The sequence below is a fragment of the Balaenoptera musculus genome, chromosome 3, assembly GCF_009873245.2.
Source record: "Balaenoptera musculus isolate JJ_BM4_2016_0621 chromosome 3, mBalMus1.pri.v3, whole genome shotgun sequence".
NCBI lineage: Eukaryota > Metazoa > Chordata > Mammalia > Artiodactyla > Balaenopteridae > Balaenoptera > Balaenoptera musculus.
This window is the reverse complement of record NC_045787.1, coordinates 133634624-133653526: the sequence shown is the minus strand read 5'-3', so window position 1 is coordinate 133653526 and position 18903 is coordinate 133634624. Positions and strand designations below refer to the sequence as shown.

General features: G+C 38.8%; 1 protein-coding gene across 1 annotated transcript in view; it reads left to right on the top strand.

Moving 5' to 3' along the window:
- The window catches only part of EBF1 (EBF transcription factor 1), a 392957-nt gene that overhangs the window by 22975 nt on the left and 351079 nt on the right, over nucleotides 1–18903 (top strand). Inside the window, 1 exon segment of the mRNA XM_036848092.1 lies at nucleotides 949–1017. Coding sequence (XP_036703987.1) covers nucleotides 949–1017 — 69 coding nt within the window.

The following is an 18903-nucleotide window of genomic DNA, read 5'->3' as shown; positions in this document are numbered from 1 at the left end:
TTGGGTATAGACTGGCCAGTGGACACATTTCTTATTTGCAAACAAGTCTCAGATGGACGGATTTCCATTGACCATGGGTAGTTTTCAAAAACCCTAATTTTTTCACTTTTTAGAAGCATCTCAGTTTAAGAAAAAACTGTCAACTTTAAGGTCACACGTGGGGTGGGATTTTGATAGTAGGTGCTTTTCTTGCCCACGTCTGCCTTTTCTCTGACCTAATAAAGAGCGTCCATTGTCAGGCTTTTGCCAGGCTTTGGAGCAACTGTCCTAAATGCTTCCAGGAAACTTGCACAGTGGCCAGAGCAGGGCACAAAAGCCAGAGGATGTGTGGATCTCTGTTTTCTTTTATCTTGCCTCTTTGTCTTAATTATTGTGTTGTACTTTTATTCTTACATTCTGAACATGGTTCAAAAGCAAACAGTTATAGTTTTAGGATTTGGGGAAGGTTGTGGTTGAAGGAAACGTCTCCCATAAAAGAGGAAGGAGAAGAAAAAGGAATCCATTTAATACAAAATGACTGGAGGGGGAGAAATCACTCATACCTCATTATTGACGCGTTCCACACAATTAGTGTGATCTTGAGGGAAGAGTGTTTAAGCCACCCACAACCCTGAATATTCTCATTGGGTAGATGTAATAATAATGCATTTCACAGTGAACTCTTCCAGTCCTGCGGGCAGTGATGGGAAGACCCCATCTTAGGGCTGTCAGTCCTCGCTCCGTGGGAGTCCCTCTCCCTCCCTCCTTTGTGCAGGGAGAGGTTAATCCTGGCCATTAACCCATAGGTGACCCAAATAGAACGTTCTGTCTCAGGGATCCGTTGATTGCCAGGTATGGCTTTGTGGTAATTCTAGCATTTGCAACCCAGCAATTTGAACCTTCTGTCTGCCTAAATGATGATTTTACATGGTAATGGTTGTACTAAATCCTCTTGCTTTTGCTCCATAGCCGCTGTTGTGACAAGAAAAGCTGTGGCAACCGAAATGAGACTCCCTCAGATCCAGTGATAATTGACAGGTAGGGACCGCTCTACTTTCTCTCAGTTCTTTTTCCTCATTATAATGAAACACCTGCCTTGCGCGGCTCATGGGTGAGGGTTAGGAAGGCATGTGGCCGAAATTTGCCTGTTGGTCATGACTTCAGCTGCGCCGAGCTATTGCGATTCCTGGGAAAGCCATATGGAATGTTCTTTGGAGGCCTGTTTTCTTGGATTGCTCCAGTTTTGTGTCTGATTCACGCTCCTAAAGGCATATTTTCTTCTTTCTTGACTTTCTGTGGCTCAATCCTCGCGCTGTGCCAGGAAGCTTCAGAAATAAAATAATAATAGTTTGTGATTTATGAAATGTGGTTGGGTGCTTATAAATATTTAACTTTTATTTGAAAAATGTTTGAATCATTATCACTTTTAGCTACAGTAGTTCTGTTGGACGCAATCCATCTACATTTTAAGGTTTTATTTATGCATAAAAGCAGTTTTAAAGAGATCTGTGAACCAGGATTTTCTACAGTAATTTCCCGTGTTTGATTGTAGCTCATGCTGCCTTGTAGTTGATTAATTTATCCTGCTTGTCTTAATTATTGTGTTTTTAAACAGATCCATATTACTAATCTGACATGACCAAGTAAATCACTGTAGAACAATAAATCTGTTTTAGTTGTTCGGCGCAATTTTGAGTCAGTGTGTGCACAGATTATGCAAAGTTGCATTCCAAATATTCGTTTTACATTTTAATTATTGAAATTCATTGTATGGAAACATGTATGATAAACCATTTGTTACATAGCATTACTCATTGGGAGTTAAATGGCCTCAAGGTTTATAGATACTGTCAGTTGTCAGCTAGGACAAGAGCTAGCACCCTCCGTTAGCTGGAAGAGTCTTACAGGTAAGACTGACTGATCCCTCATTGAGGAAATCAACAGCTGAACAAAAGTCCCTTTGGGGGTTTGGTAATAATGATTTTTGACACCTCCCCCCTGCCCCACCCACCCATCTGTCTTTGCAATTCTTTACTTTTTGGAGGCTTGCTCTGTCATTTTTCAGTTGACTGAAAAAGTGTTTGCTTTATTGTAATTTGTGACAAAACATTGGTTGTTGATTTTGACTTATGTGATTCTTCAGGCTTAAACCCAATTTTGATTGCCAAGTAGCTTTATAAAACTTACATTTCAATCAGATATTTTAACTAAATATCTTTCACTAATACTCACCAAAGACATATATCTTTGCTTGATACGTGAGGATTAATATCTTTGATTCAAAGTTAAAAACATCAATGGTTTAGTGTGTAATGAAGTTGTGTGCTGCCTATGGAATTAGCATAGCATGTTTATCTACAAAAGCAGACATGCCATTATGTAATTTCTTTTTTCTGCAATGGCAGATAAATCTTTAAATGAATAAGATAAAAAATAAATATAACCTTTATGTTGTTTGTTTCACTTAAATACCTCTCTTCAAAATGCCATTTGTTATTTTAAGCAGATTTTACTTTTCTATCAAAAAGAAAGTGTTCTGATCAAAGGACCAGCCCAAATATTCCCCCAAACTTTGAAACTATCAACATTCGGTTCTGCCACACAGTTTCTTTTGGTTCAGATGATGAGAAGAACCTTACTTTGCCATCCGCAATGAAAACACTTTTTTTTGCTTTTGAATGGGTTAAGCTTTTAAGTTCTTCGTTTGGTTTTAAGCCGTGACTCTGATATAGAAGGTTGATATGACTGTGGTTTGAATAACATTTGATTTTGACCTGTTTCTGTGGGTTGCGATGGCATAAGAAACTTGACTCAGCAGCGCTGTAATTAGCCCGGCCCGTGTTTTTGAAACAGGATTGTGTTACCTGGATTGCATTAGTGTGGCTTCTATTGTTGCCGCCTTGCATCTGTCCCAGTAGGGTACTTAAAACCTTTCCTTGGCTGGGGTAGTTCAAACAATTTAGGCAAAATAAGTATGCACTTTATACTGTCGGTGGCTTTAGAGATATTATTCATGACATTTATCCTTTTCATTTTTTCTTTTTTGGTTTGACAAAGTAGAAAACGGTCTTAGCCAATCTTGGTCTCTTAAGAGAGGAGTACTTGAAAAACGGCTGAAACCCAGGGTATCTGCATGAGTCCCAACATATGTTTATTTGCTGGCTGTTGCCACTGTCTCCCATGAACCGTCTTTTCAAGCAGTGATGCCAGCTGATATGCACAACCCCATTTAGCTATTTTTATTTGCATCTGAGTTTTCAGAATTTATTTGTCCTTCAGTCTGCCAAAGGTTTTAAAAGCTCCAGTCCTGTCTGTGCTGATATGTGAAACTTCCATTTTTAACAACAAACGAAGAGAATAACAACAGGAAAAGAACTTACACAAGGAAGGGCAAAATAGAAAAGATTTTTCAATTCCATAAAATTGCTGCAAAGGAAAAAAAAATGATGACAACCGTGTTTGAATTTCATAGTTTCCAATTTGATTCTGTATTACCGATTGCATAATATCTGTGTTACGTGCTTAGGGTTTGATTTGCTTTCAGATTTATGGATGCGAATCCCTGCATATTTTGTAAAAATAGGTTATGGGGCCTGCATTCAGTAGCAATAGTAACTGTTTTTACAAGATGCATACAATGTGCAATTATAGAGCTGAGGGTACAGGCAATCCTTGTGTTAGGATTTAGCATAGGTTTAACACGCAGTCACCTTTTGGGCACCAATAATTTTTAGTTCCCTTTGCTTGTCCTTCAGATTTTGGAAGAACAGTGCTATTTTTATCAGTCAAAAGACTTTTAGCAGTGGTTATTCAGGAAAACTATTTATAGGATTGATAGAAGAGGCTTTCTGGTCATACGGCAATGGTACAGGGTAAGCTATTTCTGTGTTAAATTTTGGCTGTATTTTTTGCTGCCGGTGATTTGGGGACATCAGGTCGGCATACTGTATCAAAAAAGTGGAATTAACAAAATCAGCAGTTATATACTGTGATTTAGAAAATGTGTTTCTACTTTCTTCTTTTATAATAACGTGTGACAAAGTAAGAAAAATACGACCCCAACTCTTTTTACAATTGTGACAATTTGTCAAGTCACTTCAAACAAGTTTGGAGGAAAATTTCTGTAAATGTACAAAGTGGGCATCTGGAGTTGACTGCCAGGTTGTATTTCTGCCTAATGCCAAATGGCTTGATTGAGAATTATAAAAAACCAGGCTGTGCCCAATGATCTAGATATCTGGGCTGTGTAGACATGGGAAAAGTCAAATGTGTTATGTTTAATAGCTGATGACCAGGAACTAATAACAGCAAATTTCATTATCGTTGAGGTAAAGGGCTATGTGTGGTAATTATTGTTAAAGTAAAAAGCAAAAAATGACTTGCAGTTATTGGATTAAGGTGGAGATTGATTTAGCATATTCATATAGCAACTCATATTTGAATTTAAAAGGTTTGCAATAAAATTCATGTTTAGAAATTGAATAAATTGTAGTTTTATTAAAACATTGGATATCCTTGTGTCCTAACCTTTTTCCTTGGAGTTATCTTAGTTCAATAAATAAAACCTCATTAGGCTATTCCCATTTCAACGAGTTTATTAAATTTTGCAGGAGTAATTAGCATAAGCTGGGTTAATTTTTCTGGAAGACTAATGAGGGAGGTTCTTAATTAGGTTTACTTTGTAAGAATCAGAAAAGATGATAATGACAAAAGTCACATAGGGTAGTCTGAATTGGGAACCCAGTTTTTCTGAATTCATAAAAAAACTTCCATTTTCTATGTGGAAACTTATTTATAAATGCTTGAACTGAATATATTAAGTGTACAGACTGTTATTCCTTATCTAGTTAGTTAGGATTACTGTGCATTCTAGATTTGCTTCACAAAACTCTTTATTTTCCTTTGAGCAATGACATGGATGAATACAGATGGTCTTACAAAAACATTTCTTTCTCCGAAGTATGCTATAGGATTCCTTTCCCATAGAGCCCTAAAGTTTCCGGCCAGATTTGTGTCACTTACTTCTAGTAGGGCAGGATAGGGGATGGCTCAATACTTGTTTGTTTGTTTGTTTTTTCAATTTAAGATCAGTGTGATTGATGAAATAGTTGGATCACTAAATAAAGGGAGAACATAAGAGCCCAATTCTTCATTTCTTTGTCTGTGGATCATGAGAGTTGACAAGCAGACTGTTTTCTTTTAATAGATAGAAATAATAAAGGATGAAATTCCTCCTCAAATTATCTTCTCCTGTCTTGTGTGAATTTAGACATAGTCCTTTCGGGATATAATGTGGCCTGAGTAACTGGCGAGTTTTGGGTCCCTCACGGCCAATATTAAAAACATGGATTTTTAAAGCCTGCCAACTAATATCCCTCTAAAGATTTTGGGTTTGCTTATTGCAGCTTTAACAGATTTGTCTTTCTTTTCCATTTATAGGAATCTCTGTATCTACATTTGAGATGTAAGCCCTGACATGCAACATTTTAAAAAAATACATGAATTTTGTAACATGAAGAATATAGCCTGTTCGGAATTAGCTCTTCAGGCCACACTTACCCAAGGGTCTCCTAAAAAGAACAAAAGAAGTGTATATTTGTTTTTTTCTAGGATTTTCTAAAGATCTTTCACAACTAGATCACTTTCACTTAGGTGACACTAAACGGGTTTTCTTTATGATTGTTGTCTGAAATAGAATGTTCAGGAGTGAAAATATTGGAATGGCCATTTTACCTGTTGATTTACGTCAGGGTTGTTCAGAGAAACAATTTTATTTAAGATCCATTCTTCATCTAAGAGGTTTAAATGCTGTAATAGGACTTTTCAGAAAAGCGCAGTGTTGTCTTATCACCAAGCTAATTTCTTGATTAAATCGATCCTGATGTGTTTATGTAACATATATGTTCATTTGTATAATAGGAAAACAATAGTAAAACTTTAGAATTAGAATATAATTGAGTTTTTTTTTAAACATTGAGCAGGGTGGGCTATATTCTAATTCCTAGATCTACAATCCTAAGATGGTGAAGGCATCAGTTTCCCTCGACAGTAAATGATTTCCCTGTCCTTTATAATCAAACTTAAATCCAAAAATTCACTAAAAATTTTTCCTTTATTTTCTGTAAAAAATGTCCTCAACTAACATGAACATAAACATACTTTTATTAAAGTTGCAGATGAGGCTTTTAGAGTTTCATGGCTTTATTTCATTGACCCTTCAACTCATTATTTTGGTCTTCACCAGTTTTTAGAAGGACCAACCACTAAACATAATCAGTCTCTAAGGTACACAAACAGCTATCTGGGGCTCAAGGAACCAGAGGTATCAATGCATTTCTCAGATTTCTGATACGCCTTTTATATTGCCTGATTTCCTAACTTTGAATGCTCCATTAAAATAAAAGGAGGAGGAATTCACCCTTTAAAATTGCCGCAGGCAGGATAATTGCTGTCCTCTTGGTTGGTTTGAGAGGTTTATGTTTTTCCGAAAGTGAAAAGCCAGCGCTGACACTGAGCGTGAATTTATGGTTGTTTATTAATCCTACTGTATTTAAACATTTGTTTTCTCAGTGGGAATTCATATGTGATTATTAGCGTTGAGACTTATGTGAGAGACTATCATTCTAAATTTTATCACATATCAGATAATACCGTTCTGAATGTGAGATTAGCCTGTACACTTGTGTGCAGTTTGCTACTGTGATAAGAAAATAACGAATACAAAAAAAAAAAGAAAATAATGAATACAATCAGCTAATAGCAGTCTATATTCCATTTGCTATCAGCTGTTCCCAAATACACAACCAGAATACGTTCAAATGGATTGCAAATATGCTGACAATATATCATAATGCAAAGTACTTTTACATGGTATAATACTACTGCAGACACCGTATAATGAACAACAGTGGTTTTCCTGTAAAGGAAATAATGGCAGCAACTTCCAAGAAATGTATTTAACGGAGCTTCAGAGAATCAACAGTGCATATGTGTAACTGGCCTGGGTGTCAGCCCATGGTGTGGGTTTAAAATCCCATGTCATCATAACTTTGTTTTTGTAACAGTTCTGGAAAAATACAGAAAAGCACTACAAACTCCTCTGTGTGTCATCTAACAACTTTGCACAGTTTGTGATGAGAATATATTATTATATTAAATATGCTTTTACTTTTCTGAAATAAATTGCTTAGAATGGGGAAAAAAACCCAAATCCCTCCCCAAACGCAACTCTCCATTGATAAATTTTACTTGTTTTTCCTTACTTCAAGCACCTGACCAAACTCTTTAATAAAAATTGACCAGATTTTAAAAACTCTGTTTAGAGGCTCATGCATATAAAGAGATGGCATTTTGGTCTTTTTAATTTGCATCAGGTATTATCTGAAATAGACCATTAATTTTTCCTTCTCTCTCCTCCCACCATCTCATCCCTCCCTTTACAAACCGTGTAATTGTATGCCATCCGGGACAATATAAAAGTGACCTAAATACTCCAATTGCAATCAGTGAAATATGGTGAACAGTACAGGTTTGTCTTTGGTTGCTTGCTGCCTTTAAAGGTGTGTGTAGATGGAGATAAATCTCCCTCGCAAACTCTTTCTCCAGTTACAAGCCTTTGTCCAGAGGTAAATGAAGGTTTTAACGTTACAGTACTTATTGTAATAGAATTTTAATTGCCTTAACCCTACTAACGTGTGAAGCTGAGTGTGTGTGTGTGTGTGTGTGTGTGTGTGTTTGTGTGTGTGTGTATTTTTCATGAGGAGGGGAATCAAGCCAAAAAAAAACCCTGCATATTTTTCATGGGGGGAGAGGGGGTCACATATGGTAAATGATGCAAACTTAATGAAACTGGTTCTGGGGAAGAGAATGCCACTGGTGTTTCATCCATGTAATGTATATTCCACCTTCAGTGGGAACAGAGTGATCCTCAGTGTGCTTTGGGGATTTTTATTTTTGAAGGTGAAGTGCTTGGTTCCAGGTCCAAACTTGCCTCCAAACCCTACTTGGAAAGATGTAACTAGACAAGCTGGCAAATTATATAGCTTGATCCCACACAATAACCTCTAAAATGGCACTCGGTAACTATACCATCCTGCTAACTGTTTGAGGCACGATAGTTTTGTAATATAATATAAAGTAATAGTGTTAGCCAACACATCTTTAATAAGATATTGTTCGTGCCTTTGCCATATGCTACAGAGCAGCCTCTCACTCGGTGGGCCTTTTGATTCCTCTCAATAAGATTATTTCAAATACTCTAATCCTGAATCATTGACATGAATACAAAAGCCTAGTGACATCTAATAGATGCCTCTTAGCTTTGCTTTTCCTCTTGTTCCTTTCCTTTTTCTTCTCTTTTTACCTGACAAAAAGCTTATAGACACTTGGGCTCTGTCTCTCAGTAGCAGCATGGGGGGGCTCCTCATGAGATATAAAGGAGGAAAAAGGACTGACAGAGGCCCTATAAGCTACAGAGTGAAGGGCCATAGATTAAAAGTAAATGCCAGTAAATCCTACCCTGTACACTTAACTTGTCCTTTTATTGTTTTCTTTAACACTTTCCATGCCAGGAGAGGGAAAAAAGAGAAAATAATAATCACATTGCACGTGTGCATTTTTAATCTGGACATGGTCACTATATGTATCGTATAGTGTTTTGGCAAGATTCTCAAATTTTGGTTCATGTCAACGTTATGGTGGTTTAAAAAAATGCCCCTTTAATCAATATCAAGACTCCCTCAAGAACTTTTTTTTTTGCTCATTTTCTGCTTGATTGACCAAATATTGATACTCTCTACATCTGGTGGGGCAGTGGGTGTGTAGGTCAGAAGAGCCCTTCTGTAGGGTATGAACACTCATGACATGGCATTTCCAGGTTGAAATAACTTTTTCTTTTCTTTTTATTTATTTATTTATTTTTATTTTATTCATTTATTTAATTTTTGGTTGCATTGGGCCTTCACTGATGCACACGGGTTTTCTCTAATTGCTGAGAGCTGGGGCTGCTCTTTGTTGCGGTGTGTGGGCTTCTCATTGCGGTGGCTTCTCTTGTTGCAGAGCACGGGCTCTAGGCGTGCGGGCTCCGTGGTTGTGGCTCGTGGGCTCTAGAACGCAGGCTCAGTAGTTGTGGCGCACGGGCTTAGTTGCTCCGTGGCATGTGGGATCTTCCCGGACCAGGGCTCGACCCTGTGTCCCCTGCATTGGCAGGTGGATGCTTAACCACTGTGCCACCAGGGAAGCCCTTTCTTTTCTTTTTTAATCAATGAATTGGAAATGATCAAAATGAAAGATCAGGATATCTTGTTCCATGATGGTAGCTGCTGCTTTTTTGTGTGACCTTGCTCCCTGCTGTGCCCCAAGTGTTGCCTGTGCTGGACGGTGCCTTCTACACAGGCTGGAGGTGAGACTGAGGCAGCAGAGTGCAGGCAGACAACTTGGCTAATGGTCAGAGGCTGTTTGCCCTCCACCTTCCCAAAGCAACCATGATTTGACTAAAGCGTTTTTTTTTTTTTCTGTCTAAAGATCAGACTATCATGCTACTTGCAATTTATTTATCATTGTTCAGTAGAACAATAACTTCCCCCTATTTTGAATATGCTTTCCATTCATTAGTATTCTGATCTGTTAGTAGTATCTTAAGGCATCATTTTTGATAGTCTTGGATGCACTATTGGTTGAAGTCCCCTCACAAAAGGAAAAGTTAGTTTGAAGAACCCTGGACCTGTGTCAGGTTTGGTTCCTCTCACATGTACACAGACACACACACACACACACACTTGTTACAAAGACAAAAACAAAGATGAAAAATGAGATGTCTCTTTTTTATTTATTAGGAAGTTTTTTAGAAAAGAAAGTTGGTTAAGAGTTATCTTTGAAGCTATTACAATGTTGAAAACTTGTATTTGCTACACGGTCTTTTTTTCTTAAAGCCAGGTTCTAATCTCAGGTGTATGGCGTACATCTCAGAATATCTTTCAAAAAACTGAGTACTTCTTTCTGCGGCTATAGGAGTAGGAATGTCCTCTTCTGGCCATCCGGCATGTTTTCTTGAAGACCAACGTCTGAATCCTGGCCTATGAGCACCTTAAAACAAAACAAACAAAATGCCTGACCATTGTGAATTTAATAGTAACTTACATCTGAATGGAACTTGCAAAGTTATTGGTGACCTTTAAGGGGTAGTATTTCAGAGAATTCTCTTCACACAAATGTTAGGGCACAAATTAACTCCATTTTACACATATGTAAACTGAGGCACACAGCTGAAGGAACTTTTTTAGTGACAAAGCAAGTGATTAGAAAATCGGTGTCCTAGCTCTCAGCCTGATCTTTTTCCTTCTCAACTGCGCAGCTGAAATAAAATACTGTTTTCAGTATTTCATGTAGCCTCATTTATTTTTCTTGGTATCCACATTTCATCCTTTGCATGAATCAATCTAAACCTTTTTACCTAAACAGTTTCCTTAGTAGATCTGGCACTTAACTTCTGGGATTAAAAATAATAGTAATAATATAACATAAATTGTTGTACCCATTGCTAGAGCAATATTTGAGTTCTTGTGTCCTCATTTAATTTGATGAGTAAACCATTGTGTGTTTCACTAGGGGAAAAAACAGGCACTAATCCAAAGAGAAACCTGGGAAAAGGCAGAGTATAATGGAAAAGGCCTAGAATTTGGAGTCCATTGGCAGAAAATCAAATCCCTCCACTATTAATTCCCAATACCTGAGCCTCATGGGGTTCAATTTTTTTCATCTTTGAAATGGGAAAATCATCTCAATTTTGAAGAATTGTGTGGGTTAAAATACCTAGCACAGAGTTCGGCACATATTAGGTGCTTGAAATCAGGCAGCTCTTGCAATCTGAACATGATATATTCCATATGGATTGTTATTCTTAATGTGATGATTGCCATGGTACTTTCTTTTTTTTTTTTAATTCTTTATTTTATTTATTTATTTTTGGCTGTGTTGGGTCTTCGTTTCTGTGCGAGGGCTTTCTCTAGTTGCGGCAAGCGGGGGCCACTCTTCATCGCGGTGCACGGGCCTCTCTTGTTGCGGAGCACAGGCTCCAGACGCGCAGGCTCAGTAGTTGTGGCTCACGAGCTCAGTTGCTCCGTGGCATGTGGGATCCTCCCAGACCAGGGCTCGAACCTGTGTCCCCTGCATTGGCAGGCAGATTCTCAACCACTGTGCCACCAGGCAAGCCCGCCATGGTATTTTCTAATAAGCAAAATTACCTTACTGAAGTTTATCATGGTGACTAAGTCCTCTTGGTGAGGAGTTACTCATTTTTTTTTCTTTCCACAAATATTTATTTAGCGTCTACTATATGCCATGCACTGTCTTCAGGGTTGGGGATATAACAGTGAATAAGACACTCATGGTTCCTTCCCTCATGGAGCTTTTAGTGCCTCAGAGTTGAAAAAAAAAAAAAACTGGAATAGTAAGTGTAGAAAAGAATATATTGATTTTTAAAAAAAAAATAGGAGAATGTTATTTCAGATAGATAGAGATCATGGTGCAGAGGAAAAATATACCTGGGTTCAAAGTTGCCTATTAGCTCTTACTCAGTGGTATTGAACTTGGGCAAACTCCGTGGTTTTATTGCACTCCTCTGAGGCAGTCTACACATTGGTTAAGACCACAGGCTGTGGAGTCAGACTGCCTGGGATCAAATCTGAGCTCTGCCAGTGTTAACTTCGGGCTGCGGTCAGATCGCCTCACTTCTTTAAGCGCCAGTTTCTTCATCTGTAAGACCGGGATAGGAGTAGTAGTTCCTACTTTATAGGGTTGTGGTGAGGAATAAGTAGATAATGCATGGAGAGCACTTAGCACAATGCCTAGCACATAAATCACATTCAATAGAAGGTGGCTGTTATTTTTTTTAAAAAGGGCTGGAATGAAAAGATCTCTAAGATGCTTTCCAGCTGTGAAATTCTGATTTGAGTTCCCTCTGGTATTGCTGAGGCTGATAAACTCTTTAGGAGGTAGACTGTAAACCCCAGAGGGCAGTGGTTTGCGTGTATTGGTTGCTGCTGTATCCCCAGCACTGAGCACATTTGCCTCACTGCTGTGTAGCAGGTGCTTAGAGTATGTTTTTGTGAAATGAAAGAATGGAACTAGAAATGGAGTTGTTGAATCTGGTGGTCTCATCTCTCTGCCTAAAGACAGGCTTGTTATAACTACACAATAAAGTGAAAAGGCACTGCCATTAAAGAATGTTGAGAAACAGAAAATGTAAGATAAAATATGAAATTTGTTACACTTAAAAATGTTAATCTTCACACGATTACCATGCAAATCCTCTCATTGCCTGTTTAATTGATCAAGTAAATCACAGAGCAGACAAGTGAAAAACCCTGCTGTTGACATTCGCACAAAGCACATTTTCAAGAATATATTCTGTTAACTAGCATGTCTGTTACACACGATAATGTGAATTTAACACACACACGCACACACACACACACACACACACACACAGAGTATCCTTTGCAAGCAAGCAGATTTCAGAGAGTTTGGGGGGAAAGCTTTATTTTTGTATAGCAACTTGGTAATCTCCCATTATTATGTCAAATGTGAAATCAGTGTTAGGTAACATATGTTTCAGCAGTGCCTTTGTTTTATATAACGTTAGAAGACTTAAGAGTTCACTGTTTTTTCTTTCAGGCAGGTATAATATTGATGTGCTACTCTGGTGATTGAAGGGTTAATGAATCTCCCCCCTCCCTCCAACCCCCCGTCCCCCACCCCAATCCCATCATGTGCCTGGTTGACTCTGAAAGAAGGGGCTTGAAGTTGCCCACAGGGCATCCCTTTTCCCAGCCTTCTCCAAGGCCACCTGGGCAGATGGGAGCTTGCCTCCTGTCCTTAGGACACAAAATCCAATCAGGCGCTGTGTCTGCTGGTCTCCCTGACCTGTGTGCGAGCTGGGAAGAGGGGGAAGAAGCAGAGGCCATTCACTGTTTGATAGGCTGCATCTTTGTGGCTTTGGGGGCTCCTGCGCATTCTTGAGGAAGGAAGTTCTCCCTTATTTTCAAGATAAGGTGTCATTCATGAGAGCAACGTGCTGAACTAATCAGGTTAATTGGGAGGCCTCGGATTGTCCTCATTGAGCCCCTCTCTTCTTCCTGTTAAAGGCAGATAGTGCAGACAGATAGATTACACATATTTTAGTTTTCCCCAAGCCCATGAAATCTGTAGGCGTTCGGGGAATGTAGCTTCAGTCGAGTGTCATTCAGGCTATCAGGCTGTCGGAGCATGGGTTCTTATAGAGCAGCACAGTATTAAAACACAAAAAATAAGCTCTTCAAAGGTCTGATATCTTTTTTGTTTTCTCTTAATGTTGAAATAATGTCAGTGTTTCAGATCAGCCGGAATGACTATTTGTTCTAGAATCCAGATGGATTCCTCCCCGACTATTTTACTTAAGATTGAAACTTAAAAAAAAATCTCATCGTGATATGCCATCATTGACAAGGAGTTTCTCCGGCTGTGTTTCGATTCTTCGGCGTCCAAGCCGGACACTGGGGGCTGTGGCCCTGACTAATGGCATCTCAGCCTCCCCTTGGAGCTGCAGCATGGAGAGAAAAGAGAGCTGCTTCCACCGAATTCCGTGAAGGGCGGGGATCCCTCCTCCTCCTTCTCCACTCCAGATGATTTGTCATAGTTTAATTTTAAACACTGTCATTGACTATTCTTTCTTTCAATCCCACCTCTTTCCTCCTTTTTTTTTTTTCTTGGAAGTTCCAGGAATGACTTTAATTATCTCCACAATCAAATTCTCATTGCTGCCTCTGTGAAAGTGTGTAGTCATAGATGGCAGGGATTATTTTCTTTAGCACTTGGGGATAGAGAAACCGGTTGTTTCAAAATGAGAACCAGCTGCTTCCACAGAGCCCTATTTAATGGGGAGCCACTTTGTACACAAACCTTCACTCAGGTCGGTCATTACGCCAAGCCCCAAATCAGCAGTGTTTGGTGTATCACCCTTTATTAAATGTCGACAGAGGAGTGATTTAGCCAATAAGATAATAATAATAATTTTTAAAAAAACACACCCCACGTCTTTAATTTGCTTCTGCCGAACGAACACTTGGATTTAGAAGGAGTACATCTCAAACTTCCTCCTGTGGTAATTATACTGTATACTAGTTTACCACTTCTCATAGATGCCGTGTGTGTGCATGTGTGTGCGTGTGTGTAACTTTAACTCTCTCTAAATCTAGAAAATAAAATTAAGCTCCTCTTTCAACATAATCTTTCATCTGACAAGCACAGTAGATAGATGAAAGGTAGATAGCCAAGTTGTGGGTCCCATTAATAGAACCAATTGGAGGGCAGAGATAACCGCTATTATCAAACATCTTTTATGCCATCCTGTAAAATAACGATGAGAGTGATATACCATATATATTTTGCTGTCTTTCTAGCTTGTAGAAATTGGTTTGTTGTCATACCATGTTAATCTCTAGCAGCACCAGATTCGATTTGAAATAAGGAAAGTACTTTCACAGTTAACTGTACAAAATACTTTTGAAGCATACAAAGAAGGGAAAAAAAAGCATAAAAGACACATAAAACCACAGTAGATATTCACTTATGGGAATGATTTGTTTTTGAACCTGGGTTGCATTTTTATAAGATAACCTAATTTTGGGGATGCAACATTTATTAAATCAGGGGTTGAAGGATTAAAAAAAAGAGCAGCTTCATAAAGGCTTTTAAAAATCTAGTTTAACCAAATTTTGTCTTACAAAAGTGAGAGATTACTTTGCATTATTAATAAAAATATATGGCTACTTAAAAAAAATTATAACATGCTTTTAAAATTTTTTACATTGACATTAACACAATAAAATAATGTGAAGAAAGGATAAAAATTTAGAAATTTATTCTCACAGGGAGTTTGATCCGTAAGCTGAACACTGATATATGTGCTTTTACTTGTTTTATTTTTAGGATTTCCATATTGAAACATGGTTTGTGGGAAATCTTACCTAATGATTTTTTTGTTTCTTTGTTTACCAACTACTTTGATTATGTAATATCCCCTTAGTTCAAACTGTAATTCTATTGTGTATTTCCTCTATCTGTATTTTTAAAAAATTCTGTGGGTTTTTTAATATAAAAAACAAATAACTGTTATATTTCCAGTCACTCAAATTTGAACTGAATTTTACTTCCTGTTTCAAAGGTCAGGGCAGGCTGACCTCAACAGCAGTGTGGAGGCTGCTGAATTATTCATATCATTGACTTTGTGTCAGCTTCCACATTTGTGGAGAGGGATGTTTTATTCATTTATCTCATTTAGGGTTCTTCTCTGCACCTGTTTCTACCATTAAGTACCCTGTAATTTGCATTTGATGCTAATTTAGTTTCATATCAGCCTGGTCCCCCCTTGTTAATTTAATTTTCTAAGACCCTTTTCATTACAGTAGAACTGTTTTCCTCTTTAAAGCAAACATCTATACAAGTAATTGTATAAACTGCCTTTTAAATAATATCTTTTAGAAGATTCCATCGTTTAATTCCTTAATTCCTATAATTAGCTATGGTTTGATTAATGTTTCAAAGGGTTAAATTAAAATGCAGAATTACTCAAATGCATGCTTGAATAATTTCTTATATACAGTAGTGTTAGTGTTTCGGTACTCTTCCTGATAATTCTCAGAACAGTACGTCTTAACAGCAGTAATTTTCTTTATTTAGAGTTCTGTTTAGTTTACTAATAGTAGTTTCTTTCAGATCACGGTGTTCTCAACATTTCTTGTGAGGTGTTAGTTTTTTCTTTCATCAAATTGCTGATAGACAGTGGCTTAAAAATGTTCCTGAAACATTAATAATGACATACCCCAGATAATCAGGGTGGAATTAGCTCTGATTCCTTGACATGTCATGGAAGTCTGGTATACTGAATTTCAGGAAACTGTGTTACATTTCACGTCGTCTGTTTCTCCTTTTCCCAAGTCTTTTTATTTCTGTCTGCTGCTCAGAGAAGATTGCCTGGGAATGGCTCAGTTTCCCAGACACGGTGGTTTTAGCAAGCTGTTGTTTGTATCTACAAGTACCCACTGGGCTTCATTTGCCACCTAGGTATTGTAGAAACTAGACGTAAGTTGTTTGAGGGGGGCTGACTGAAATGGCGGCTACTGTGGTCAGAGTGGCCATGCTCTTTGAGTGTCCATTGGGGATTTGGAGGTCATATAAGCCAGGCATGCAGCCCCGCCAGTCCGGGAAGAAGAAACTTTACCTCAGTCCTTTCCATGTAACTGTTTGTAAGATCCTTGACACAAGCATGGCAGTATTCCTTATAGGCTCCCTTAGAGGTGGGAATTTAAAACGGGGTATGAATTACGAAATCAAATTCTAAGGTACACGGAAATGGCACAGAAGGAAAATTTGTGACAGGGGCTGAATGTTACTAAGAAATTAGCCCAAGCTCTACAGTGGCCCTTCACTAATCCACTGGGTTGGATTAGTTTTATCTCTTGCTGATATTCTCCGGGGATGCCAAACGGTGTAGATGCTTTGGGTTCCAGGAGGATTTCAGGTCTCTTGAAACTGGAGTTTGAAGGTGGCTTCTCTTGTTCTCTCAGTTATAAATGATTCCGGGGACTCCCACAAACAACTTTGTAATTTGTGGAAAAGTGAAAGGGAATCTCGGTTTTCTAGTAGACAGCTTCATCTGTCTGGTTTCCAGAAGGTCTGTGGGTAGACTATTTCCCAAGAGTCCCCTTCAGTTGGGGACATGTCGGGTATGCACCACCACTATGAATTTTTTGCATCCTATGGTGTATTAAGCTTGCTTTATGTTCTGCTGATGGGCCTAAAATAACGTGAGAATTTCCAGCAATGAAATGCAGGATCTTTATTCATTAGCAAAACATGTAGTTACTGACTCCCTCCCCTTTCACCTGCCCCTTTTAGATATCCTTTGTAGTTTGGGCAAGTCTGTGAGCTCCACCAGAAATGTCTCCTTGAGGTTTGATTAAACAGCCGGGTTTAAAAACAATAAGGAATATTTGCAGAGCTCTTAAGATGGCAGGCAAGGTTTTCCCACCCAACTCTGGCTGATGCTGGGAATTCTACTGTTAGAGCCTCATCCTTTTAGCCAACAGCTTTTGATCTTTACTAAGACATATATAACTTCGGGAAGGCTAACACTTTAATTCTATCACTCATTTACCTCTCTGAGGGAATGAAAGAAAAATTTTACATGGGTTTGGCTGTTTTCAGTTTACGTTCCTACTCTTTGGCCTACATCATTTTAGTTCCCATGGCAACCCTGTGAGATAAGCAGGGGGTTTTGTACCCATTTCCTGGAGATGGAGAATGAATAGTTTAGCTTCATCAAGCTAATCAATAAGCTACCCAGGTCTCAAGGGCAGGTCTTCTGAGGAATCCAGGTTGTTGTAGGAAGAGACGAGATTTCTATCTGAGCTGAATGAACTCTCAGAGATTACAGTCCAGTCCCTTCATTTTACAGATGAGAAAGCTGGGGGCAAGAGAAGCTCAGTAACATTGCCCAGAGATCTAATTAGCCTCAGAGCCAGGACCTTAAGCCAAGTCCCTGGCTCTGATTCCAGTGGCTTTTCTGCTACTACCCTGGGCCATCTGGGTCCTGCTCTGCTCTCCATTTCACCTTGTGGGAGATCAGCCTCAGGGAAGTGTATAAGTTGTATTTTCTGGGTTTGGGTCCAAGGAAACCTGTGAGCTCGGTATCTCCAACAAGGCCCAGCACGGCGCACCACACATACAAGGAGCACGTGTTAAATTGTTTCTAAGAAATTATAACAGTCATGGGGAGGAGGAAGCACAGAATATCCCATCATATTATATTACTTTTTTTTTTAATAAATTTATTTATTTATTTATTTTAGCTGTGTTGGGTCTTCATTTCTGTGCGAGGGCTTTCTCCAGTTGTGGCAAGTGGGGGCCACTCTTCATCACGGTGCGCGGGCCTCTCACTATCGCGGCCTCTCTTGTTGCGGAGCACAGGCTCCAGACGCGCAGGCTCAGTAGCTGTGGCTCACGGGCCCAGTTGCTCCGCGGCATGTGGGATCTTCCCAGACCAGGGCTCAAACCCGTGTCCGCTGCATTGGCAGGCAGATTCTCAACCACTGCGCCACCAGGGAAGCCCTATATTACTTATTTTTTAAAAACTCACATATTTCATTCATTTGCAACTGTGCTTGTTCACGCTATGTCATAACACTATGCAAAAATAGCATTTTCTGTTTATATTTCATCAATAGTCATCTTTCAGCAGGAATTTTAGAAAAGTTCTTTCTCTTCTAGATGTCTCATCGTGAGCAGTTGTCTCTATTATCTTTATCTGGAAGGTACTGACATACATAAATATAGAACTTGGCAATTTTCAAAGTAAGTCCTAATTTAAAAATTATCTTATATTTAAACCTAAACAAATTTAATAAACTGTCCCTTCCAGAAATAATAATAAAGGAAATGCATTGCTATAGAATATAATTCGGAAGAAGTCATAATGAAAGGGGAAAAAAAAGGACATTGAACTTCTCCCTGCTCAAAACTCCCTTTGTGTAGAGTGTTGCCTGAGCAGGTTTGTCACACCTTTTGAACTGCCAAGGAGGGGCAGAAGTCTGGGATGTGATGCTGAGAGAGACAAGTAGCCCCTGACATAGTCTGAAGCCGAGCTGCCAGAGAGTAATTCCAGAAGGCAAAGGGGGATTCACCTGGTAAGCTGGGGGTGAGGGGTGGGTAATCAGCAGCTTTTGTACTTCTTCAAGGTATGGGGGAAAGGAGGAAGCACCAAATAGCTCAGCCTCTGAATTCTACGCCTATCTGGCCTGCATAAATGATTGGACTGATTTGGAAGCATTTTAGGTTTTCTGTCTTGGTTAGGCTCTGTGACTGCATGTAGCCAAGAGCTATGTCTTTCTT